General features: G+C 40.8%; 2 protein-coding genes across 10 annotated transcripts in view; both read left to right on the top strand.

Moving 5' to 3' along the window:
- The first annotated feature begins 2,603 nt into the window (after positions 1-2,603).
- LOC101953964 (CARD- and ANK-domain containing inflammasome adapter protein-like) lies at positions 2,604-6,543 on the top strand. The gene has a single exon (XM_005284796.4). It carries the CDS (start codon positions 3,021-3,023, stop codon positions 5,286-5,288), a length of 2,268 nt encoding a protein of 755 aa, XP_005284853.2. The 5' UTR covers positions 2,604-3,020; the 3' UTR covers positions 5,289-6,543.
- Positions 6,544-13,225: 6,682 nt separating this feature from the next.
- MYSM1 (Myb like, SWIRM and MPN domains 1) overlaps positions 13,226-26,527 on the top strand; it is a 31,054-nt gene continuing 17,752 nt past the window's right edge. For 3 of the 9 annotated variants that reach the window (XM_005284792.4, XM_024104889.3, XM_024104887.3), the window contains exons 1-8: positions 13,247-13,402; positions 16,915-16,990; positions 17,242-17,312; positions 18,611-18,688; positions 18,818-18,844; positions 19,343-19,421; positions 22,845-22,943; positions 24,213-24,991. In XM_005284792.4, the coding sequence (XP_005284849.2) occupies positions 13,326-13,402; positions 16,915-16,990; positions 17,242-17,312; positions 18,611-18,688; positions 18,818-18,844; positions 19,343-19,421; positions 22,845-22,943; positions 24,213-24,991 (1,286 nt within the window). In that variant the 5' untranslated portion in view covers positions 13,247-13,325. Of the gene's footprint in view, positions 13,403-16,296; positions 16,438-16,914; positions 16,991-17,241; positions 17,313-18,610; positions 18,689-18,817; positions 18,845-19,342; positions 19,422-22,844; positions 22,944-24,212; positions 24,992-26,527 lie in introns of those variants that run through there. The other 6 variants (XM_024104888.3, XM_065553920.1, XM_065553918.1 and 3 more) reach the window with 4 other exon arrangements.

The following is a 26,527-nucleotide window of genomic DNA, read 5'->3' as shown; positions in this document are numbered from 1 at the left end:
TATGATCTTTTGTGATGTCGTCATTTCACTGAGGCTTTCAGGACAAACAAAGACTTAATTTCCAGTAGAAAAAGCAAACAGGAAAAAATAATGAGGGGACATATTTCAAGTCCTTTTCATACATCACTATAAAAACAACAACAAAAAAGGGTACAAGTAAACTTTTAAAGGGATTAACCTTCCTGATATCTGATGAGTAGAAAACAATATATCCAATCCCAGCCAGAGATAACTGGGAAGACAACTGATTATAATACAGGATTATTTAAAAAAAATGCAACCCTAAAATGTAATCCATAAAATAATATGCGCATTTCCAGTTATTTTCTTACTTTTCTTAGCAAATCTGTGGTTCTTGTCCTGATGGTGAATGCTAATATGATGGTAGCTAGTATGGCCACAGATTCACATGCATGATACAGAAGTAATTGAAAGGTATTCGGTAATATGTAACAGATTATGATTTGCATCCGGTAAATTGTTGCATATTATTTTTTTCTAAATTACGTTTAATAGCCTTTCTCCCAACGGAAGCAGGGCATAAATTGTTCAAATGTTCCACCCAGAGGCCAGCTAGGTGTATTTCACTATAGATTCACTTAATATTCACAGTTGGAGGTTTAATTACTGTACTTACAGCAGATTTGAAAAGTATCATCACATTAATCAAACTACTAAAGATTTTTGTAATTTCTCTCTTTGGATTTTTTTCATGGGTTCCTTCCAAGTAATTTTGTAGAGTATTTTATAATGATAATACTTGGCATTTGCACCACACTTTTCCCATCTCTGACTCTCACAGGGCGTTACAAATGTGTGTAAGTATTATTACCCTATTTTACAGATGGGATAACTAAGGCACAGAGATCCCAATTAAACAAGGTAACAGAGGGTCCTGTGGCACCTTTAAGACTAACAGAAGTATTGGGAGCATAAGCTTTCGTGGGTAAGAACCTCACTTCTTCAGATGCAAGCCTTGCATCTGAAGAAGTGAGGTTCTTACCCACGAAAGCTTATGCTCCCAATACTTTTGTTAGTCTTAAAGGTGCCATAGGACCCTCTGTTGCTTTTTACAGATTCAGACTAACACGGCTACCCCTCTGATAATTAAACAAGGTGGAAATCAGTGGGACTATTCACATGCTTAAAAAGCGGCACCTTGCTAAATCGGAGCCAGAGGTTAAGTAATTTGCAGATTACAAAGGGAGTCATTGGTTGATTTAGGAGCAGAATTCAGGTCGCTGGAATCCTAAGCCTGTGATTAATTCACTAAACGAGAGCTATTCCTATTATGTGGTAATACAACGCTTAACTACTGTAAATGGTACAGCTTTTACTATCTGTAGTGTATCAGCATTTTTTGTAATTCGGGGTATTATTGAGTTCTGGAACTGGCTGCTATATCTGCTGAATAGCTGCCTGGCTTGTTGTCAAAATATATATATTAAAAAAACTTTTACCTTTTAATGAATATTTCTTCCATAAACCATTTTCCTACTAAAATAACCTTTACAAACTCAATTCTGAAAATTAAAAGTCATAGAGTTAAAAATTAGTAACAGGTCATGGTCACTTTCTGAACACATACTCAAAACATTTCTTTTACAGGCAGCATAATCCAGAGGATAGGGCACTGGACTGAAAGACAGGCGACATGGAGTGAAATCCTGCTGTCACTGAAGTCAATAACAAAACTCTCATTGGCTTTAACAGAGTCAGGATTTCATCCTCAGATTCTGTTTCCAGCTATGCTTTTGACATGGTGTGTGACTTTGGGCATGTCATGTCATCTCTCAGCCTCAGTTTCCCAATCTTCAAATTGGGATCATGATACCCACCTTCCTCTGTAAAGTACTTTGAAATCTATTGATAAAAAGTATTAAATAAGAGCTAAAATCAATGGGACTATTCCTTAAATTAAGCACCTTAAGTGTTTTCAGGTTTGGGGCCTTATTTACTTTTATTCTAGACATAACACAATGAATCACACCTTGATCCACCACTGTTTGTCAAATACATTGCTAGAAAATTAACTGTTGAGTACTGCAGGGTCATTAATTGATGCTTCAAAGAAGGTAGAGCTAAAAGGTCTATACCAGGATGGGATGCAGAAGGTAATCTCCTTCCCTGAAAAATCTGACACACAAATTTAGTGTCCTTTCAGAATGCCAAGGTGCAGAAGTCTAAGGAACTGATGAAGTCAGCACTACATATGGACCCAAATTTACTGATGAATAAAGTCCTAAGAAATAAGTTGGGAAGACTTGAAGTTTAGTCATGAGTTAAACATAAAGTTATATTAAATGTCCATCATTATGTGATAAATGTAAGATATGTTAAATGTTTTATGATCTTGAAATTATTAAACAAATTTGGAATGGCTCTATTTTTTTAATCGCGCACTTTTTCGTTTAGTGTTTTGTTATTATTTGAATTCTTGTATGTTTGGGGGTTTTCCCCTACATAGCTATCAGTGTGTACAATTTTATCTAACGTTACACAAAGGCTAATGTAATTATAGCAACAGTAACTACGCTGTTGATTTTGTTTTGTCACATTTGACAATTGGTCACATTGCCGCCTACAAGAAGCAAACAGAAAAGTTTATACCTCAAGAGGAACCTGGTAAACAAAGATCTGCAGCTTAACTACCAACTTCAGAAAAGCAGTTTTTCCTCTTTAATTTTATTAGCCATCTTTTGCAAAATAGCCATATTGGACAGAATACATTTATTATTTTGATTTGTGTTTTGGTTTGTTATGTTACTCAACTCTACTTGTTGCTAAGGAATAGCAAAGAGGATCAGAGAACTTCTAACAAAGATGGAAAACTAAAGGTGAGGAGTTTGGGATTTCTTTCCCAGTATTCTTCAATGATTTCTAATTGAACTACAGTTGTTGGTACAACAGTTCTTTATGAAAGAATTTGTGAAATAATGTGATCCTGCTCTGCTGTTCCACTGTCAAGCTCAATTTCAAATGATAATTTAATTCATTTTTGAGAAGTTACTCATATCATCATGTATTTAAACAGCTTGTTTACAAATCCATATGCCATAGAAGTCCTAAAGACAAAAAAGGAAGAACTGGTAGAAGGCTTAAACAACCCAGACCATCTTCTTAATTGGCTGATAGACAATGGTATTTTTACACCAGAGAAAAAAATGGTTATGTCCTACTACAGAACACGAAGAGCAAAGAACTCCCGGGTTTTGGATATCCTGGTTTCTCAAGGTGAGCGAGCTTGCAGGCTGTTTTTTTATCCATGTCTAAAACAAGTGGAGCCAAATCTATATAATAGAATAAAAAAATATGTCAGTGATGTGAATGAAAGTATTGGAGATGCTAGAAGACAACTGGTAGGATATCTACTTGAAAAGGACAAGGAATGGATTGAAACGACCAGTGAACAAAACCAAGAGAAGAAGGATATTCCTAGACAGATTTTATCAAAGCAAGAAAGAGCAACTAAAGAGAAAGTTAAACAAACACAAAATTTACCTGCAGCAAAACCTAAGAAAGACCATTCTAATGCTGTTAGTATCTTTGATGCAGCTGCTAAAGGTGATCTTTCCGATCTAGCGAAAGTATTGAAGGAGAATGATATTAATGCAGTAAACGCCTCAAATGAAACACTTCTGCATATTGCAGCTGCTAATGGACATCTCGCAATAATTGAATATTTAATTAACAAAGGTGCTAAACTAAATGTAAAGGATAAAAAAGGAAGAACACCACTGCACAGGGCCGCTGAAAAAGGCCAGGATGATGCAGTGAAAGTGCTTCTCCAAGCTGGTGCCTACATATACAGTTTGGATAAAGAAGCCAAGACCCCACTTCATTTGGCTGCTCAGAACCACCACACTCACATACTGAAGAGGATCCTGAAAGAAGAAGCAAGATGCTACAAGAACCAGCAAAACTTCTTACACATGGCAGCTCTCAAAGATGAGAGCAACCTGGCACAAATGCTTTTAAAGAATGGTGCCCCAGTTGATGCAAAGGAAGAGAAGGGACAGACTGCTTTGGGTTATGCCATTTCCCAGGGATTTGAGAAAACTGCAAAGGTGTTGCTAGAAGCTGGTGCCAGCATTGACTCTAACATCATTGATGTAGCCTTCAATAATAACAGACAATCCATATTCAGAATACTGCTGGAATATTCTAAAGGATTGTCCCCTGACATGATGGTGTCAGCTCTTTTTAAAGCTGTCCAGAAGAACCTGCATGGCATTGTAGCAGCTTTAGTTGACAGAGGCACAGATATCAACGCCCACAATGAAATGCAGTACACACCTTTACTCATGGCATGTGAAATGGGTAAAACAGAGACTGCTGAAGTTCTCATCGCAAAGGGGGCTAGTTTGGAGGAGAAGATGCCCAACTCAAACACGGTTTTACACTTGGCAGTTCAAGCCGGGGCAGTCTCCATAACAAATCTGCTTCTCCGCAAAGGGATGAATGCTAACATCACAAGCCAGGGAGAGCAAACCCCGCTCCATGTTGCTGCATTTCATAATAAGGGATCAATAGTTGACATTTTAATCAATGCTGGGGCCAAAATTAATGCTGTCACTAAGGAATTAGTCACTCCCTTGCATGTCGCAAGCCAAAGAGGTAATGTTGATGTTGCTCAACAGCTGCTGAATCACAAAGCCAACGTTAATGTAAAGGATAAGCAGTCAGAGACACCCTTACATCTTGCTGCTGAAAAGGGAGATCATGCAATGGTGGAGCTGCTTCTTAGTTTTAATGCTGATCCCAATGCAATGGACAAGGAGAAAAAGACCCCACTTCACACTGCAGCTATGGGAGGCCATCTCAATACAGTTAAAGTTCTGTTAGCCCAGAAGGCCAGATTTGGAATTAAGGACATGGATGGCTGCACACCAATGCACTATGCGACCATCAAAGGCAATGCAGAGATAGTACGGATCCTTTTGACAGCAGGGAAGAATAAAAATATTGATGATAAAAATATCTGGAGAAAGACTCCACTGCATCTTGCAGCAGAACATGGACACGGTGACTTGATAAATTTGTTGTTGAGCAATGGGTCAGCCATTAATGCTTTAGACAACAACAAGGATACCCCATTGCATTGTGCTTGCAAGGCTGGTCATTTTAACTCCGTAAACTCACTTGTCAGCTGGGCTCAGGGAGAGAAAGCAAACTTACAAGCTACTAATAGCCTCAAAAAGACTCCGCTGCAAGTAGCAGAATTTAGCACAAGTGACAACCAAGCTCAGATTGTAACACTTTTGAAAAAGAAAATGTTAATAAGATGAATTTGTGATGAGGAATACATTTTAAGTGCAAGATTATAATTTCACACAATCTGGATATATAGGATTTAGTTCAGACATTAAAATCATATGTACCTGGGCACGGTTGATAACGATTGATATAAGGATAACTAAGAATGAAGCTGGGGCTGGTAAAAATAAGCTAATGATCAGAGGTGGTAAATATATATACACATAAAGATATAAAGCCCATTGTTGATCTACTATGTGTTGCCAACTCTCTTGATTTTATTATGAATCTCATGATATTTGGTGTCTTTCTTAGAGACCCAGCTTTAAGAGTCAAATGAGCATGAACAAATCTCATCTTTTATGTTAAAAAAATAAGTTAAGTTTCTAGCCCCTTGCTGTTGAAAAGTAAAGCTTGAAAAAGTGAACATGACAGGCTCAAAAATCAGAATGAAAATAAGAATCCTAGATTTATTATTTTTTAAAATCAGGACTTTTAAGATGATCTATCAAGATTTTCTGGGGCCTGACTCAAGATTTTTGAATGGTTGCGGTTGTCTAGTTACGGTTGAGGTTAGTCAAAAAGTGCTAAATATTCAAATACAATATTAACCAGTATATTTAAGTTTAATTAAAATGTTAGTGTTTGGTTAAAATCATGTTTGTTACAGAAATTTCCTTTTCTATGTTACAAACAGCAACTAAGATTATAAAAATACATTTTCATTTTACATGTCACTATCTATGCCAGGAGTCGGCAACCTTTCAGAAGTGGTGTGCCGAGTCTTCATTTATTCACTCTGATTTAAAGTTTCGTGTGCCGGTAATACATTTTAACATTTTCAGAAGGTCTCTTTCTATAAGTCTATAATATATAACTAAACTATTGGTGTATGTAAAGTAAATAAGGCTTTTAAAATGTTTAAGAAGCTTCATTTAAAATTAAATTAAAATGCAGAGCCCCCCTGGACCGGTGGCCAGGACCCGGCCAGTGTGAGTGCCACTGAAAATCAGCTCACGTGCCATAGGTTGCCTACCCCTGATCTATGCTGTTTGTTTACTTTTTGCTTTTCTCAGCATGGACAATGAAAACACACTAGTCAGTTTCACAGTTGTTTGTAATGAGTTTCTTTCAAGCTCACATGTTCTAGCACAAAGCTGCAATGTTTAGACTGCATATGCTGCAGTGAAGTGTTCGTTAATTTTAGTATTTCCTGTGGATTTTTCTTTAAATTGGACATATTTTTATTGGTTGGTAATTGTATAAAAGCTTTCTAATAGAACCAAATCTGAAGTCATGTTTTACCTGATAATGATCCTTACCCTTGCTGTATTTTGCCATCCCCATCATTATCACTGTTGATCTAATTTAGCGCAAAGGGTAAAAGGTCTCTTATGGAACTGAAAAACAGATCTGGAAAGCCAAGGCCATCTGAAAAAAACAATTCATCCAGGGTTTGAAACTCAAATAACCAGAGGAAAGAGGCTTCAGCCAGAGCTCCCTAAATTAAAACAAAAAGCTTCTCACAGCCTCACTTCCAATGAAAGTGAAAGGACTCCTTGTGCCAGAGTTTTATTCCAAGACAACAGGAGCATTTCATAGCCAAGGTTCATAGTCTCAGCCCAGGGTGAGTGGAGTCTTTGATCATCCTAGAGCATAAGACTTCTTAGAGCTCACTCTTCTTGGGATGTAGTAATTCACTCTAGCCAAGCCAGCCCACATTCCCCTCTTGGCTGGGCTCACTGGCAGTCCCTACAATGACGGCAGACAGCTGGAGTGGTTTTTCATTTTCCATTCAGAGAAGACAATGCTAAATATCCCTTCGCTGGTCAGGAACTCCCATTGTATTACAAGCTGATGCCTTCACAAATCGAAAGATGAACCTAATGGAATGGAGCACATTTTAACCAAGTATTCTCTATTTCATTTATTTATTTAGGTTAAATTTATAAAAAGGCTAGAAAGTGCACCTGTCCAGATGCTTTTTTTTTTTTTTTTTTTGCAGGATACATTGATATAGCTGCACAGATGGAAACCCTTACTGTAGATGTGCTGCACTGATGTAAAAAGTTACGCGCACTGGTATGGCTTACTACAGTAAGGTCGTGCTTGGGAGTAGCTATGTTAGCAAGACTCGCTTTGGACAGGAATTCCTGACCTCCAATTCTGTTTCTAATGTCCTCTATGCCCATGATCATTCACTTATGCTGTATATACACTACTGACTTGCATCATTCATTATTGAACCAGTTAAAGCACAAACAATTCAGCAATCTACACTAGCCAGGCTGAATCAGAACCTTTGCCTCATATCCACATTAGCACTCTCCTAAACTGTTTCAGTTAGAGTGCTCTCTGGGTACCTGTCCCTTAGTTCTGGGAAGCATATGACTGAGAAGCAGTGGATTCAGATTTCCAACCCCCTTTTGTGCACTGTTGGATAGTGAAAGGAAGACCAGGGTCTTGCCTACATTGGAATAATTTGCACCACTGTAACAATATTGATGTAGACACTAATGTAGATAACTAGTGGAATAAACTGCATTGATATAAGCTCTGCTTTATATTGTTGCAGTACTATTCATATTGCAGTAGAAGCAGGTCCCCCTTGTGGTTGGCACCTTACAATGCCTACTTTAGAAGTTCGCACTATTCTAACTACATCAGTAGGAAATGACTTAGACCAGACCAGTTCCTAAACCTGCCAAAAGCCTAATCTACTTCCAAGTCTTTTATCAGAGGGGTAGCCGTGTTAGTCTGAATCTGTAAAAAGCAACAGAGGGTCCTGTGGCACCTTTGAGACTAACAGAAGTACTGGGAGCATGAGCTTTCGTGGGTAAGAACCTCACTTCTTCAGATGCAAGTAATGGAAATCTCCAGAGGCAGGTATATATCAGTGTGGAGATAACGAGGTTAGTTCAATCAGGGAGGGTGAGGTGCGAACACCAAGGGAGGAGAAACTGTTTCTGTAGTTGGATAGCCATTCACAGTCTTTGTTTAATCCTGATCTGATGGTGTCAAATTTGCAAATGAACTGGAGCTCAGCAGTTTCTCTTTGGAGTCTGGTCCTGAAGTTTTTTTGCTGTAAGATGGCTACCTTTACATCTGCTATTGTGTGGCCAGGGAGGTTGAAGTGTCCTCCTACAGGTTTTTGTATATTGCCATTCCTGATATCTGACTTGTGTCCATTTATCCTCTTGCGTAGTGACTGTCCAGTTTGGCCAATGTACATAGCAGAGGGGCATTGCTGGCATATGATGGCATATATAACATTGGTGGACGTGCAGGTGAATGAGCCGGTGATGTTGTAGCTGATCTGGTTAGGTCCAGTGATGGTGTTGCTGGTGTAGATATGTGGGCAGAGTTGGCATCGAGGTTTGTTGCATGGGTTGGTTCCTGAGTTAGAGTTGTTATGGTGCGGTGCGTGGTTGCTGGTGAGAACATGCTTGAGGTTGGCAGGTTGTCTGTGGGCGAGGACTGGCCTGCCTCCCAAGGTCTGTGAAAGTGAGGGATCATTGTCCAGGATGGGTTGTAGATCACTGATGATGCGTTGGAGAGGTTTAAGCTGAGGACTGTAGGTGATGGCCAGTGGAGTTCTGTTGGTTTCTCTTCTGGGCCTGTCTTGTAGCAGGAGGCTTCTGGGTACACGTCTGGCTCTGTTGATTTGTTTCTTTATTTCCTTGTGTGGGTATCGTAGTTTTGAGAATGCTTGGTGAAGATCTTGTAGGTGTTGGTCTCTGTCTGAGGGGTTGGAGCAGATGCGATTGTACCTCAGTGCTTGGCTGTAGACGATGGATCGTGTGGTGTGACCGGGGTGGAAGCTGGAGGCATGAAGGTAGGCGTAGCGGTCGGTGGGTTTTCGGTATAGGGTGGTGTTAATGTGGCCATCGCTTATTAGTACGGTGGTGTCCAGGAAGTGGACCTCCCGTGTAGATTGGTCCAGGCTGAGGTTGATGGTGGGGTGGAAGCTGTTGAAAGCATGGTGGAATTCTTCCAGGGTCTCCTTCCCATGGGTCCAGATGATGAAGATGTCATCAATATAGCGTAGGTAGAGAAGGGGTATGAGTGGACGAGAGCTGAGGAAGCGTTGTTCCAGGTCAGCCATAAAAATGTTGGCATATTGTGGGGCCATGCGGGTGCCCATAGCGGTGCCACTGGTCTGGAGGTATATATTGTCACCAAATTTGAAATAATTGTGCGTGAGGATAAAGTCACAGAGCTCAGCAATAAGTTGTGCTGTGTCATCATCAGGGATACTGTTCCTGACAGCTTGTATTCCATCTGTATGTGGGATTTTTGTGTAGAGAGCCTCTACATCCATGGTGGCTAGGATGGTGTTTTCTGGGAGGTCACCAATGCATTGTAGTTTTCTCAGGAAATCTGTGGTGTCACGGAGATAGCTGGGAGTGCTGGTGGCGTAGGGTCTGAGTAGGGAGTCCACATATCCAGACAGTCCTTCAGTGAGAGTGCCAATGCCCGAGATGATGGGGCGTCCAGGATTTCCAGGTTTGTGGATCTTAGGTAGTAGATAGAATAATCCCGGTCGGGGCTCTAAGGGTATGTTGATTTGTTCCTGTGTTAGTGTAGGGAGTGTCCTGAGTAGATGGTGCAGTTTCTTGGTGTATTCCTCAGTGGGATCTGAGGAAAGCGGCCTGTAGAATTTGGTATTGGAGAGTTGTCTGGCAGCCTCCTTCTGGTAGTCAGACCTGTTCATGATGACAACAGCACCTCCTTTATCAGCCTCTTTGATGATAATGTCAGGGTGGTTTCTGAGGCTGTGGATGGCATTGCGTTCTGCACGACTTAGGTTATGAGGCAAGCGATGTTGTTTTTCCACAATTTCTGCCTGTGCACGTCGGCGGAAGCATTCTATGTATAGGTCCAGACTGTCATTTCGACCCTCAGGAGGAGTCCATGTGGAGTTCTTCTTCCTGTGTTGTTGGTGGGAGGGTATCTGTGTATCAGTGCGCTGTTCAGTGTTATCATGAAAGTATTCTTTGAGTCGGAGGCGGCGAAAGTAGGCTTCCAGATCACCACAGAACTGTATCATGTTCGTGGGGGTGCTGGGGCAAAAGGAGAGTCCCCGAGATAGGACAGACTCTTCTGCTGGGTTGAGTGTGTAGCTGGATAAATTGACGATATTGCTGGGTGAGTTAGGGGTGCCCCTGTTGTGGCCCCATGTGGCAGGAAGGATTTTAGACAGCTTACGGTCCTTTTTCCTTTGTAGAGAGGTGAAGTGTGTAATGTAGATCTCTTGTCTTATTTTAGTAAAGTCCATTTGTGTGGAGGGTTGGTTATTTATGAAAGTCTCCAGGTTGGAGAGCTCTTTCTTGAGGCTGATAAAGGAGGTGCTGTTGTCATCATGAACAGGTCTGACTACCAGAAGGAGGCTGCCAGACAACTCTCCAATACCAAATTCTACAGGCCGCTTTCCTCAGATCCCACTGAGGAATACACCAAGAAACTGCACCATCTACTCAGGACACTCCCTACACTAACACAGGAACAAATCAACATACCCTTAGAGCCCCGACCGGGATTATTCTATCTACTACCTAAGATCCACAAACCTGGAAATCCTGGACGCCCCATCATCTCGGGCATTGGCACTCTCACTGAAGGACTGTCTGGATATGTGGACTCCCTACTCAGACCCTACGCCACCAGCACTCCCAGCTATCTCCGTGACACCACAGATTTCCTGAGAAAACTACAATGCATTGGTGACCTCCCAGAAAACACCATCCTAGCCACCATGGATGTAGAGGCTCTCTACACAAAAATCCCACATACAGATGGAATACAAGCTGTCAGGAACAGTATCCCTGATGATGACACAGCACAACTTATTGCTGAGCTCTGTGACTTTATCCTCACGCACAATTATTTCAAATTTGGTGACAATATATACCTCCAGACCAGTGGCACCGCTATGGGCACCCGCATGGCCCCACAATATGCCAACATTTTTATGGCTGACCTGGAACAACGCTTCCTCAGCTCTCGTCCACTCATACCCCTTCTCTACCTACGCTATATTGATGACATCTTCATCATCTGGACCCATGGGAAGGAGACCCTGGAAGAATTCCACCATGCTTTCAACAGCTTCCACCCCACCATCAACCTCAGCCTGGACCAATCTACACGGGAGGTCCACTTCCTGGACACCACCGTACTAATAAGCGATGGCCACATTAACACCACCCTATACCGAAAACCCACCGACCGCTACGCCTACCTTCATGCCTCCAGCTTCCACCCCGGTCACACCACACGATCCATCGTCTACAGCCAAGCACTGAGGTACAATCGCATCTGCTCCAACCCCTCAGACAGAGACCAACACCTACAAGATCTTCACCAAGCATTCTCAAAACTACGATACCCACACAAGGAAATAAAGAAACAAATCAACAGAGCCAGACGTGTACCCAGAAGCCTCCTGCTACAAGACAGGCCCAGAAGAGAAACCAACAGAACTCCACTGGCCATCACCTACAGTCCTCAGCTTAAACCTCTCCAACGCATCATCAGTGATCTACAACCCATCCTGGACAATGATCCCTCACTTTCACAGACCTTGGGAGGCAGGCCAGTCCTCGCCCACAGACAACCTGCCAACCTCAAGCATGTTCTCACCAGCAACCACGCACCGCACCATAACAACTCTAACTCAGGAACCAACCCATGCAACAAACCTCGATGCCAACTCTGCCCACATATCTACACCAGCAACACCATCACTGGACCTAACCAGATCAGCTACAACATCACCGGCTCATTCACCTGCACGTCCACCAATGTTATATATGCCATCATATGCCAGCAATGCCCCTCTGCTATGTACATTGGCCAAACTGGACAGTCACTACGCAAGAGGATAAATGGACACAAGTCAGATATCAGGAATGGCAATATACAAAAACCTGTAGGAGAACACTTCAACCTCCCTGGCCACACAATAGCAGATGTAAAGGTAGCCATCTTACAGCAAAAAAACTTCAGGACCAGACTCCAAAGAGAAACTGCTGAGCTCCAGTTCATTTGCAAATTTGACACCATCAGATCAGGATTAAACAAAGACTGTGAATGGCTATCCAACTACAGAAACAGTTTCTCCTCCCTTGGTGTTCACACCTCAACTGCTAGCAGAGCACCTCACCCTCCCTGATTGAACTAACCTCGTTATCTCCACACTGATATATACCTGCCTCTGGAGATTTCCATTACTTGCATCTGAAGAAGTGAGGTTCTTACCCACGAAAGCTTATGCTCCCAGTACTTCTGTTAGTCTCAAAGGTGCCACAGGACCCTCTGTTGCTTTTTCCAAGTCTTTGACACTTTCAACTCCAGCCATAGTGACTCTGATTTAGGATTCAAACAGCTCCAAGTGGAGCAGAAAGGCGAACTGAACTGTGTGCTCCACAGCCACTGTTTCAATTGCACAGCACTTCTACCCTGCTGCAGTTAGCAAGATGTGGCAGAGGTAGGGGAAACACTGGGCTGGTGAATTGGGAGGAGACCCATTCTGAAGGGAGGGTGCTAGATTTGAACATCTGGGGATGAACATCAGAGGGTGAGCTGGAGCTGTGTGTGTGGCAGGAGGAATCAGCAACAAACCTGAGCTCCTGCACCTTCTTCTTCTTCCCCTCCCCTGGGTATTTGCCCCTCGCTTCCCTTCCCCCTGGGTATTTACCCTTCTCTTCCCCCTTCCCCTGGTATTTGCCCCCTTTCTTCCCCCCTCCCCTGGGTATTTGCCCCTGGGTATTTGCCCCTCTCTTCTCCTTCCCTTAGGGAGTCGCTCCTCTTTCTCCCCGTATTTGCCCCGCTCCGCCCCGCTCCTCCGCCAGGCGGCAGAGGCAGATACTGACTGATGAAGCGAAGAGGGTAGAAATAGAATCATAGAAGCAGCAGCGTGAACGTCGGGCGCGGCTTCAAACGTTGCCCTGCGCATGCTCACAGTTTTGCGCCTGCTCAGTTGCATGGGGAGGGCGGGTCTGCGGGAGGGGGTGTGGTCCTGAGGCCCCGCCTCTCTCGCGCGATCAGACGGCGGCCGGGGCGGAATCATGGCGGCTGCGGAGGAGGCGGATGTGGACGTCGAAGGGGATGCGGCAGCAGCCGCGGCCGGCGGGGCGCTGCGGGGGTGAGCGAGCGGGCTGGGGAGACTCCGCCCCCGGGAGAGCTCAGCTCTCCTCCCCCTGAGACGCCGCTCACCCGCGCGGGGAGACTCCCCCTGGCCCCTGTGGGGAGATCGGGGCTCGCTTCTCTTCAGCCCCCTCGCAGCGTGGCCCCGCGGCGGGGAGCCTGGCGCGGCTGCAGGCCGCGGGCGCCCCTCGTGCGGAGGCGGCCTGGCTGGACAGCGCACGGGCGAGGGGATGTCGGGGTGGGAACCGGCCTTTCCTCCGGGGCGGCAGGGCCAGGGCATCCTCCCATGGCACAGCCCGTCAGACGGGGGGCGCGGGAGCGGCCAGGGTATCGCCCCCCCTCCCCTCCACCGGCCCTGCGCTTCGGTGGGTCAGGGACCCCGGTGGAGAGCGCTTGGGGCAGAAGGTGCCATAGAAACGCCATTGGCTGCCCCAGGCGTGTGAAAAGCCAGAGTCAGGCCTCAAACACCATGAGATTGGTGTGAAAGAAACGATTTTGAAAAAGAACAATAAATTCTGGGCCAGTTTTGTTTACCGCCTGGTTTCTGAGTCTTCATGGGGCCACTCGGGTCGTGTTTTTTGAGCCTTGGGTGCAACCATAAGGGTTTGAAACTTCCCTTCTGGTTTCAAATGGAAACGGAGATTCTGAGCTAAGGACTTGAATCCAGAAGCTGGAGCTTTATGAAAAATATGGCAAGACGTGAGAGTTGGCAAAACTGAATATGACCTGCCCATGTGTAGCTCTACTTCACTTGTCTCACCTTTCCTGTTTCAGACTTCTTAATTTTTCTCTTGCTCATTAATAATCAGCTTCTGCATCTATACTGAACTCTCCAAAGCAACTTTGGGATGAAGACTATGTCTACACTACGGAGACTACACCTGCATAGCTATTGAGGCATAGTCCTGTAGTATAAAGACAGCCTTTGCTATCACAAGTTTTTCTGTCTGCATAGACCACCACCTCCCTGATCAAAGTTAGCTATGTCAATAGAAGCCCTCCTCTGTCAACATGGTGCATCTCCATTGGGGTTTTGTTGGCATAGATACCTCAGTCAGGTGTGTTTTTTCACACCTCTGAATGACATATGTATGCCAGTATAACTTTTCAGTGTAGGCCAAGCCATAGTGTGTGTGACAGGTGCTTTATAAAATAAAACTGTTTTGCAGAAGGAGCCCATGTGGGATGTGTGTAACCTGGGGTGTTTATTGCATGCACTGCCCATCTTCATGGTTCTCAAATTTTCTGATGCCTAAAATCACATTTTTTGTATATTTCTGAAAATGGTGTTCTGGGTCAAATGTATTTTATGTAGGAAGATAATTTTTTTTTTTTTTAGTATGTACCAAGGGGGGCCTATAATTAGAGCTTTCTCCACTCTAAGAAACTGATATATTGTCTCCAGTGGGATACCTGGAACTGGTGGGAGAAAAGAGTTTAGTCTTGTTTATCAGTTAAACTGTTTTCAGCACCATCTCAGGGGGGCTCATGGCTAATAACTGTTTTCAGGGAAGGTTGAGTTTCCTAGTAATTGGATGAAGTTGAACTAAGGAAATCTTATGTTGATTATTAGGGAACATTTTCCAACCGTAAAATGTCAGTTTGTATGGTAATTTCCCCAGGACGATAGTAATTGCCTCACTTAGGCCGGGTCTAGATGACAAACTTATATCAGTATAACTATGTCGCTCAGGATGTGAAAAATCCACACCTCTGAGTGACGCAGTTGTACTGACCTAACCCCTGGTGTAGACAGGACTATGCTGACAGGAGAGTTTCTCCTGTCAACATAGCTACCGCCTCTCAAGGAGGTGAAATACCCCAACAGGAGAAACATAATAGCATTCTCAAAAATATGCTACATCGGTGCAGCTACAGCGCTGCCGCTTTTTATTTGTAGACTTGCCCTGAAAATGACCAGATTAGACTGGACAAAGCAATGACCGATATAACAATCCTGCAGTGACAGGATGTTGGGGTAAATGAGCTAATAGTTTTTCTCCATCTCTTTCAATGATTCTGTGAAGTTTAAAAAACTCTTTACTCGTTGTTACTTTTTATGGTCACAAAGGAAGTCCAGGCACGTTAGCATTTTGCTTTCCCTTTATTGAAAGGATTTGCATGTGCAGTTGGACCCCACAGTCCTCAGTCTCTTTCTCCTTTTGTAATCTCAGTGCAATTTTTTATGCTTAGCGGAAGGTGACGATACTTTACCCTCATCATCAACCTCAAATGATGGCTTCTAAGTGAATCAAATGCTGATGTGTTTATTCTTCACACAGCAGCAGCATCTTAAACTCAGAATACTTTCAGAATATTTGTCCCTTTCTGAAGGGGAATATAAAAGATTTTAAGAATACATAATATTTTCCAAAACAGTTCTCATAGGAATTGTCCATTTTCCTCTCAATTACAGTAATTTCTTACTTAATGCAGCTAAACAAAAAAAAAAACTTAGTAGTCCAAAGTGTTCCCTGAGCTTCCACTAGCTTACTTAGCATATACAATATATGCAATATACTAAAGTGAGAGCTTCTATAACCATAGGACTTGTTTCTGGGTTTCTTAAAGTATTAATGCCATGAAGTATCACATCGTACAGCTGTGCCCTAAATACTAGTAAATGTGAAGGTTATCAGCAGGAGCGCCGCCAGCTTTTCTGCCGCCCGAGGCGGCAGAAGGTCCCGCCCCGAAATGCCTCCCCCCACAGAGGTGGCGGAAGGTCCCGCCGCCGAAATACTGCCGCAGTCGCCGCCCCCCAAATTGTAGCATCCCAGGCGACTGCCTAGGTCACCTAATTGGTTGCGCCGGCCCTGGTTGCCAGTTTTATTAAAGACTGATATTTGATTATCCTTAAGAATTACATTTTTCTAAAATAGTATCTTTCCTACAGGGATCTTGGACCTTTACCAAGGGGGTTGTTTCTATTTTACACCTGGGGAAATTGAGGGACAGAGGTTAAATGAGGATCAAGCAAGAAGGCAGTGACAGCTGAAAATAAAACTTCTGTCTTCTAACAACTACAAGACTCTGGTGCCTGTGTTATGTATTTATACTTCACAGCTTTGCTCCCACTTTCTTTTCAGTCTCTTTTGGAAGAAAATTTTTAACTTTTCAGTAAAACAGAAATTGATTTTGCTGATACTTTATGCATGATTCTACAACACGAAGAGAGAGATACTACTGTTAGTAAGAGCCCTAACAGTTTGAAAAATATTAAAGAAAAGGTTAGGTCCCTTTCTGTGAGGGGTTCATTTACACTTTGCTCAATGGAAATGTTATGAAAGGCTAGGCCTACATAATATTTCTACAAAATATAAATGACCTCTTTTAATTTTAGAATCTCTGTGTTATTCTTATGTTAATGAATACAAGTAACACTATAAAAGTCCCAATTTTTATGTCAATTCTGACAAGGTTACCTGTTTTCTTTTCAAGTGTTTGCATTATTGATGATATGAGCTTTCAGATCTTTTTTTTCCTTTAAAATGATTGAAAATTTTATTACAGAGACTATGAAAATATAGCTTCTGGCTTATTGCAAGATCACTACCTTGATTCATCTTGGAGAACGGATAACGGCCTTGTAAGTAATTTATAGGCAATAAAGACTTTTTGGTTGGTTTGTCTGTTTTAAATGAATGGTACATCTTTCACCGAGATTTTCAAAACTTTGTATTTCTTCCCCAGCCACTTGAGAACATAAATTAATGTTTTTATCTTTAAAAAAAAAACAACAACCAAAAAACCACCCCTGTGATTGGCTTTGCTTTAGAGGAAGTGTTAGATATTTGTGTGTCAAAGAAAATAATTGAAAAATGTGTCTGTCATTTCCAGCCATGGACACTGGATAGCAACATTAGTGAAGAGAACAGGGCCGTCATTGAGAAAATGTTGTTGGAAGAAGAGTATCCTTTTATCAAATTGCTTATATGTCTGTTCCTTTCCTAGGGCAATATAAAATCCTCTGTTCTAGTAGGAAGCAGATATATAGTGGATTCTTTTAAAAGAGATTAGTGTTTACTGAACTTGAAGCACTGTGCTCCAGTAGTTAGAGCATGGAAGTATGAGATAATACACCTGAATTCAGTACCCTGCTCAGCCACTCTGCAACCCTCAGCTTCCTCAGGCTTTGGCGAGTCTCATATGGTATGTCTACACTGCCATAAAACACCTGCTACACCAAGTTTCAGAGCCTGGGTCAATTGACTTGGGCTCATGGAGCTCAGGTTGTAGAGATAAAAATAGCAGTGGATGGTTCTACTCGGGCTGGAGCCTAGACTCTGAGACCCTCCCTCATGAGTTTCAGAACCCAGGTGGGAATCTTCTACACTGCTATTTTTAGCCCCTCGGCCCTAGTTCCACAAGCCTGAGTCAATTGATTGGGTTCTGAGAGTTGGTGCCACGGGTTTTTCTTTGCAGCATAGATGTACCCTTAACCTTTTTGTGCCTGTTTCCCATCTTTAAAATGAGTTTAGTAGTAATACCACAGATGGCTGATGTGATGATTATTAATGCATATAAAGCACATTTCATTTCTCAGATGACAGAGTTTATATAACTGCAAAGTATTTTATTTCAAGGGAATTTTCATATACACATCCATAAAGTTCATATATGCATCCCTAACTTCATGATTCTCCTGGTTTTTTTTCCACTTAACATTCACTCATATCTTTGGTGGTTAAAAAAAAATCCATTCATTGCAAGAACTCTTTTAATGCCACTTCTGAGAAACACTTCATGCTTCTTGACAATATGAGAGCTCCTAATATTGCTGAGATACTTAATCCCAGTTAGCTGGCTAGGTGACCATGTTAACAAATGTGAGTTTCCTCTGTTTTCCTGTCCTTTTTTCTTTGAAATAAAGTACTTTACAGAGGAACAACAAAGTGTCAGTACAGAATATTTTTACCAAGGGAATAAATTATTCAGACTTGAATTGCAAAAAGGCTGTAGTGTTTGATATTGATGAGAAGAAAATGTCCTACTACTGTGTCAAAGTCATAAGGGAAAACAGGCTGTGGAGGAAGCAGAATGGCTAGTTTATTAGAAATAATGCGAGTATTTGGTTTACAAAGTCAAACAGTCACTTCCTCCTTTGTTTAACGCAATAGTATTTTAAACCAGTGGCAATTTTATCAGAATTTTTGCATGCATATAGTTCTGTTCTTTGTATCCAAAAATTCCTTAGTAAAGGTTGCAGGTATTACTTATCTAATAAATCACTTCCAGAAAAAATATGGCTTGATCAAAAGGAAGGTGACAAAAAGTCTGTGAAAAGGTAAAATTGCTGTTGAGGGGAAAAGAAATGATGGAATAGTAGAAATTTGGGGCAGGAATGAGACTTTCTTTGAAATGTATATATTTGCTAAGATCAGCAGTCACCATTTTTTTTGTTTTTGTTTTACAGTCCACATAAGAAAACAGGAAAAGTCATGTATGTACTTTTTGAATAATTGAGTTGTATTTTTAAGTGCTCTTTAACTTAACATAAATGAAAAAGAACACTAACATAAAAAGTCAGTTGTACCTCCCCTTTAACCTTTAGTCTTGTTTCTTTGGTTGTGTAAGATTGTTAAAGGGACATTGCCTTTTGACTGTTAAATGGCCTGTATTAAATTAACTTGATTTCTGAAGGATATGTCCACATCACAAAAAAGAACAATTACAGTTGGCTTTCTACTGCTTGCAGTTTCCTTGTTGCCTGTCCCCCCCCAGACACAACCCTCTGCAAAATAAGTTGTGCTGCTTTGAATTAACTTCTGTAATACAAAAGCCTTCCAGAATTAGTTCTCTCATCAAAAGTATAAAAGTTTAAAACAAATCCCCTAAGTTTCCGTTAAAGAAGTATAATAATCCACATTTCAGAAATTGTTGTAATCTTTTGGAGATGTGCATTCATGAAAAAGGCACTTGTATTTTCTTATTCTTTTAGGGTTCGCTCACCTACAAAATCAGCAAGCGGCTCAGTAAAGTGGACAATAGAAGAAAAAGAGCTATTTGAACAAGGACTGGTAAATATTGTATTTTTCAGTGTTCAATTTTCTGTAAACAAAACAAAAAAAAGAGCTCATTTTAAAAAATAAATGCAATATTAACCTTTTTTCATAAAAAAAAGAATGGAGTTCTCATTGCAAAATAAAAATAACTGCAGTGCACTAAGTTGCTAATTTTTCATTTTTAACTTGTTAAAAATAATTTCCAATTGTTAACAATGGGATGGTAAATCAGGCACACTTAGGCCCTGGTCACACAGTCACATCTGTGTTTGTGAATCTCCATCGAAGTCAGCATAGCTTGGTTTGTTCACAAGGGTCTGCCTGCCCAGATCCAGTTTCTGAATCATCCTGCTAACTTTTGTGACTTCCAGTCAGATTTTCTAAAAATATTTTTCTCTTACCTACTGCTCTGCGAAAAAACGACAATAAACAGACACAGGCCCCTGACAATGCAAGGAGATCCAGGTGGGTGAATCCCTGGACCTTCCCAGTCTCATTGATTTTTAGCAAGGCTTTGCTAGTTCTTTGCTTGAAAACAGAAGGCTTTGCTGTTCTTTGGACGATATATCTAATCTGACACGTAAAACACAGCAGAATTAGTCTTAATTACTACTTGGATGGATGATTGCAAGTTGTGTTCTTGTAGTGTCATTGCAATGATTACGTCTAATGATTTTTGTAAGCATGCTTTTCTTTTTAAAGCTTATATATATATAATATTATAGAAGGTGCACTAACAGCAGCTAAAGTAAAGGCTGCTGTAGTATTTCTATTCTAATTCCATGTTTGAGTTGTTCATAACTTCAGCAAATGTCGGCCTGGCAGGTAAAAGTTTTTCAGCCCTGGTTTCTTCAAAAGATTAATATTGTCTTGAAAGTTTGAGCAAAAATATTTAATCCATTTTTTAATTATGAAGACAACGTAAAAAATACATTTTCGCCATTAAAAAATTTCTAACTCTTGTAACTTTATTTTCGACGTCTCTTGAACTGAAATAGCCGGGTATAGAAAGTTGTATTTTGTCAAGCAAATAGCCCTTTGCAAGTAGTGCCTTTGACTGTTGTGGTGGACATTGCTTTTTAATGGGCCTACTTTGACTTTGAAAATCATATTGCTATAGAATATTGAAAGTAATACTGCTTAAACAGTATTTAGAAGGATGCAAAGTATTGTGCCTCCCTACATGGTAACTTTAGACCCCAGACCTGCAAAGGTACATCGGTCCTCTGGCAGAGAGCTTCTTGAATGATTGGGGCCCTGTGTTCCCTATAAGCTGTGCGGTTGGGCGGCTGCCCAGGAGAGATTCAGATGCCACGCAGTTGATTAGCAGAGCCAGACAGATCCAGCTGGCAGCATGTGTTCAGGTGTCCCTCTCACCCCCCCTCCCCACTGTTTTTCCGCCACGTTGCTCCTGCAGCTGCTCCTGGGACCCTCCTGCTGGCTGTGCAGAGCAGTAGGAAGGAGGGTGCTAATGTCAGGGTATCTCCCTCTCCCAGCCCCTCTACCCCATCTCCACAGAGCAGGGGAGAGGGGACAGGGCTCAGGACTCACAGCAGCTCTGAGGTCTGAGCAAGTCTTTGGGTGAGTGAGTGCCTTAAAGAGACAGCACACGGTTTCTCAGAGACTTCCCCAGCAGCCAGCTCACTCACACTTTCTCTCCTCCTGCCCCCCCGGCCCATGTACCCCATCTCTGCAGAGCGGGGGAGGAGGGAACATGGTTCAGGAGGAGGAGAGCTTTCAGTGAGTGCCTTAAAGAGACAGCAGATGGGCATCTCTCAGAAACTTCCCGAGCAGTCAGCACACACAGTCTGTGTCACACACCTCCCGACACTGTTGTTGTTGTTACTTCTTGGTACTTCCTGCAATGCGCATATATTCTCTGTAATTATTCTTTCAAAGTGTGTTATTTTAGTTTTTTGACTGGTCTATGCATTTCATAATTTTTATTTCTCTCTTACACTTAAATTTAATTCTTTGAATAGTGAGTTCTAAAATGCCTGTCTTGTCCTGGCTGGAGTAATTATCCCTATTGGTAACTTTTAAAAAATATATATTATATCTAGGTATTTTGTTTCTACTGGTGGCACACATCCGCACATTACTTTGGTGCACATAACAAAATTTATTCTGCACATGGGTGGAAAAAATTAGAGGGAACATTGTTGAGGACATAGCTTCATAGTAAACATTCACATTTAAGGTGAACCAATGCAAACTTCCTGATTAGATTCACTTATCTGATGATATAACACCCTCAGTCTAGCACAGATACATGTGTGTCAATTTGCATTTAGACACTCTGGAAGAATTTGGCATGGGAGGAATTTGGCCTCCAATGTATCTATCTATTACAAGTGGTAATGGGTGTAAAGAAAAGAACCGAGTTTGACTTTTAGAACCCAGGGTAAGCATGTAGGACTGGCAGTTAGGAAAAATAATCTTTTCACTTTAAAATGAGCACATTTGATATGGGCCCTCAATAAATTTTGATTTCCTCCAATGAAACTTTTAATCACTTTCAATTAGAACCATATTTTAAAGTTTAAAAAAATCTTAATCTTGAGGTTGCGTTAGCATTGCCTTTTGTGCATAATTAAAGACCCCAATCCTGTAGAAACTCAACATATATTGTTAATACTGTGAGTAGTTCCATTGACTTTGGTGGGACTCTCAGTGCATAAAATTAAGCATGTTTATAAATCTTTGCGAGATCAGGGTCTGAATCTGGTCTTTTATTCATTCAGAGTACTTGGACTGAAGGTGCACATATATGAACTGTTGGATTTTTACTTTTTATATACGGTGTAGTTTAGAAATGGCATGAGGTGGGTATGTACAACTATGGACCTGTTTGGAAAGAGCAGGACCAGAGTTCTAAGAGACTTATTTAAATTTAGAAGTGCTTTAATTTAATGAGACTTCTATAATTCAGTATTTAACTCTTAAAAGGGAAGAGGTCAGTCCGTTTTGTAGCAACATACTATATGCTGTTAGCTCCTCTCTGAGTAAACTTTTAATTTAAGCAATTTAGATGCAGATTTAGATTGTGGTTCAGACTTTGAGTAAGTTGAGCTCTTTTGTGTGCAAGAGTGGAATGCAGAGTGCTACAGTATTACACAACTGCATGATCCAGTCCTGCAAACACTTAATTACTTTCAATGGGACTCCTCAAGGTAATAACCAGTATGTTTTTTAGTGCTTTCAGGATCAGGCCATTGATGAGTCTCCGAATAAAGGGGCAGTGAATTCATAATACTTGGTGCTTAAACATAATTTCTGGCTGTCCAGTGTCTAGGTAATAGGACTTTTTGCAATGATTGAGTAGTATTTTTTATTTCTAATAAATAATTGCTTCTGTAAAACTTTTTCTCCTTGCATAAAGAATGATACTTAGATGTAGAAAAGATTCGTTGATTTTAATTTATTTTGTCACACCAGGCTAAATTTGGCCGAAGATGGACAAAAATTGCCAAGTTGGTTGGAAGTCGCACTGTTCTACAAGTAAAGAGTTATGCCAGGCAGTACTTTAAGAACAAGGTAAACATGAAATGCCATTTTCTGTTAGTAAAAAAAGCAGTAGGGCGCAAGTATGCTCCTCTCATATATTTTGAATGCAAACATGCATTTATGGGACATTATTGTTGAAATATTGCTTATCTGCTGATTTTTAAATCTGAAATTTGACCTGGTTTGGAATTATTCTAATCTTGTTGGGAATTTTAAATCCTCTAACAAGCAATAAACGATATGGTGTGTTTTATAGGACACCCACATACTTGGGATACATTACTAGATTGAAAACAGATTGGCCTCTGACTACTCAGAAGTTGCAACTGTCCAATATAATGTCATTTCCCACTGGCAGCTGAACTCTTCTGGGACCTTTTTTAAAAGACAATTGTGTATACTTTAGCTACTAATAAATACATACATTATAGTATCCTCTGGACTGGGCTTATTTTGAATATCAAGTGTCACGCACATCCATAATGCTGCATAAGTTCCTTAAAGTCTGCATTTTTTCGATGTTTTACTTTTTAAAACAAAAATCAGTAAGAAAAACCTGAAGATGATTTCCTTAATGCAGGGGTTGACAACCTTTCAGAAGTGGTGTGCCGAGTCTTCATTTATTCACTCTAATTTAAAGTTTCACGTGCCAGTAATACATTTTAACGTTTTTAGAAGGTCTCTTTCTATAAGTCTATAATATATAACTAAACTATTGTTATATGTAAAGTAAATAAGGCTTTTTAAATGTTTAAGAAGCTTCATTTAAAATTAAATTAAAATGCAGAGCCCCCCAGACCGGTGGCCGGGACCCAGGCAGTGTGAGTGCCACTGAAAATCAGCTCGCGTGCCGCCTTTGGCACACGTGCCATAGGTTGCCTACCCCTGCCTTAATGTATAGTTTCTTCTTATAAGTAAAATGAGCTGAGAGAATATAAATTAGCTGATGAATGTTAACTCTAATGCTAGATATCCACAAGTCTGGAAGCTTTGCCAGCCAGTCTTTTCTTAATCCCTTTTATATATATAGTATATAAAACTTTTATTTTATGTATACTTATATAAAAGTATAAAATAATGAAATATAGGACTGCCCTTTGAAGGAGAACATAATGAAAGCTGAACATTGGACCCAATTTAAAAAAGGCAAGCTTTGTAAATTAATACATAAAACTTAATGATCCCTCTAGTCTGAACCAAATTGATTATGCCATTGATTTTAATAGTGTTCTTTTTCATTTAAACTTCATTATTGGGGAATGCTTAATTTTTCTTATACTCCATTTATACTTTCTTAAGGCAAAAACTGATGACTCTGAAAAAGAGGAACAAAGTCAGTACAGCAGCAATAGTCTTCCTGTTGCGGATGAAGGAGAGAAGGTGGCGGCCTGGACACCTGCAAACCTGAGGGGCTGTGCAGACCCCAACCTGAACGCAGTGAAAATTGAAAAGTTATCTGATGATGAAGAAGTAGACATCACGGATGAAATGGATGAGCTGTTTTCTCATGCACCCCCACTGGAACCTGGCAAATCTAAATTAACTGATATTCCGAAGAGTCCAATTCAAGAAACCAGAGGAAGAGAACACACTTTTTGGTCTGCCGGCTACAATTCTGCAATTCCCCAATTTGCAGAAGACAACTTTCAAAAGGCTGAGCAAGGCAAGGTAGAAGCCCTGGAGTTTCCAGACATTGCAGCCACCTGCTCTGAGAAACAGAGCGTGAATGGCGATGAATCTGTGAAATCAGTTTATCTGCAATTTAATGAATTTATAGAGAAAAGTGAGCCAGACAAAAAAGGGACTTTTGATGACACCAAGCAATTCGCTGATCAAGAACATAATGAAGAGCAGAAGGACTTCGTTAATAATGAAATGCTTTTCCCTCCGTCTTGCCAATTGGATGAAGAAAATCAAGAAGAAGAAGAGGAGCTTAAACCACCTGATCAAGAAGTGGAAATGGATAGAAATGTCATTCTGGGAGAAGAAAAGCAAGCTATTCCAGAATTTTTTGAGGGACGTCAGGCCAAAACACCAGAGCGCTATCTGAAAATTAGAAATTACATTTTGGATCAGTGGTAAGATCAATTGATTTCACTTCGTGATTTCATTCATTTCAACAGCTGATGTGCTGTTTTGGTGCAGTTAGAACAGACATGGAATTAATGGCCTAGCTCAGAATGCTGCCAAACTTCTGATATTTTAGCTGTTTTCACAAGATTGAAAAGTAACAGCATTGGCTATGGGTGGGATATCCCTCCCCTCTTCACTTTTTTCTTAAATATAAAGGAGCATTTTACATTTCAACAATGAAAAAGTTTTGGAGCATTATGAAAATGGGTGTCGATCTTCAGAACACATGGCTACAATTTATTCTAGAATTATTTCTCTAGTTTTGTCAATTTAGTGTATTCCACCAAACAGGGAAGAGAAAATAGAGTAATACTGGTTAGTGCAATACGTTTAATTTTTATCACACAGTAATGGTATGTAGATGGGATGCATATTACAATATATTCATGGGTCTGGTATATGTCTTCTATATTCTGGGTCCTGTCCTTCAGACCTTACATAAAATTCCCACTCAAGTTGTTCTCTAGTGATGTCTGTAATGTGTGTCCATTCTTCAGTCTGGGACAGGTAGGAGACTGAAAGACTGAATTTATAGAAAGTCAGCTATTAAGAGTGGCTATGTTAGAGCAAAAAGTGGTAAAACCATTTTTTAAATGGGCCCTTCTCAACAGGGAGCAGTATTCAGAGACTTGAATATTGTACAGTTCGTCTCCATGGAGCCATTTTAAGGAACCCATGTTTTTACTGTGACAGGCTAATTCGCCATGCAATTGGTTCTCCTGTAGCTTTGTTTTCTGAGTCTAACTGTATTCACTTTAAAAATGTTACAGTATTCTCTCAGCTCTAGGTTAATTGCCTTATAAATTGATAAACTACTCACTAGTTCTGGAGTAGTTGTAAGCTGCCATATTTCTAGGGAAATTTTGACAGACTTCAAAGCAGTAAATATGCATGAAGGATAAAAAAACAGGATTATCACACAGTAACATACAACTTGTTTATGCAATTACTTAAAATAATTGTTTAATACAATAGAACATGTGATACAGAGTGGGAACAAGTATTTTATTTTAACAAGGTCATTTAATTTCAATAACTTGTTGCTCCCTGGCACCATTCATTTCCAGGGCCTATATTTTATGCTGTGTGGGGATATCTTTTTCCCTATGCATGTATTTGAATAAATCTGCACAGTCTCAAATGCCATCATAAATTAGCACTTTTCTCTGAAGCTTGGATATCTGTATAGGTACTCTGACTATTCCTTATGTTATTTTGCATAGAGTGTACTTTAGAAAACAGCCACTCAAACAGTACAATCCTACTTCATGAGTAGCTTTTTGGGGGTGAATATAAGCTTGTTTACCACTAGCATTCTAGGTCTGAGTGTGACACATGTTAAATAGAATCTCCCAATAATTCCTGTAGAAAAAATACAAGGAAATCCAAATGGCTTCACAGAACAGTTACACTATTCTCTTTTTTGTTTTGTTTTAATTTTTACTGATCCATTTTATTTTTGTTTGAAAATGTCCTATGAT

This window comes from Chrysemys picta, chromosome 8, assembly GCF_011386835.1.
Source record: "Chrysemys picta bellii isolate R12L10 chromosome 8, ASM1138683v2, whole genome shotgun sequence".
Taxonomy (NCBI): Eukaryota; Metazoa; Chordata; order Testudines; family Emydidae; genus Chrysemys; species Chrysemys picta.
The sequence above is the reverse complement of the archived record's forward strand: the minus strand, read 5'-3'. Positions and strand labels throughout refer to the sequence as shown.

Bases quoted from the DNA above. Each gene is read 5' to 3' on its own strand.
- LOC101953964 (XM_005284796.4), top strand. From the start codon at position 3,021: ATGTATTTAAACAGCTTGTTTACAAATCCATATGCCATAGAAGTCCTA.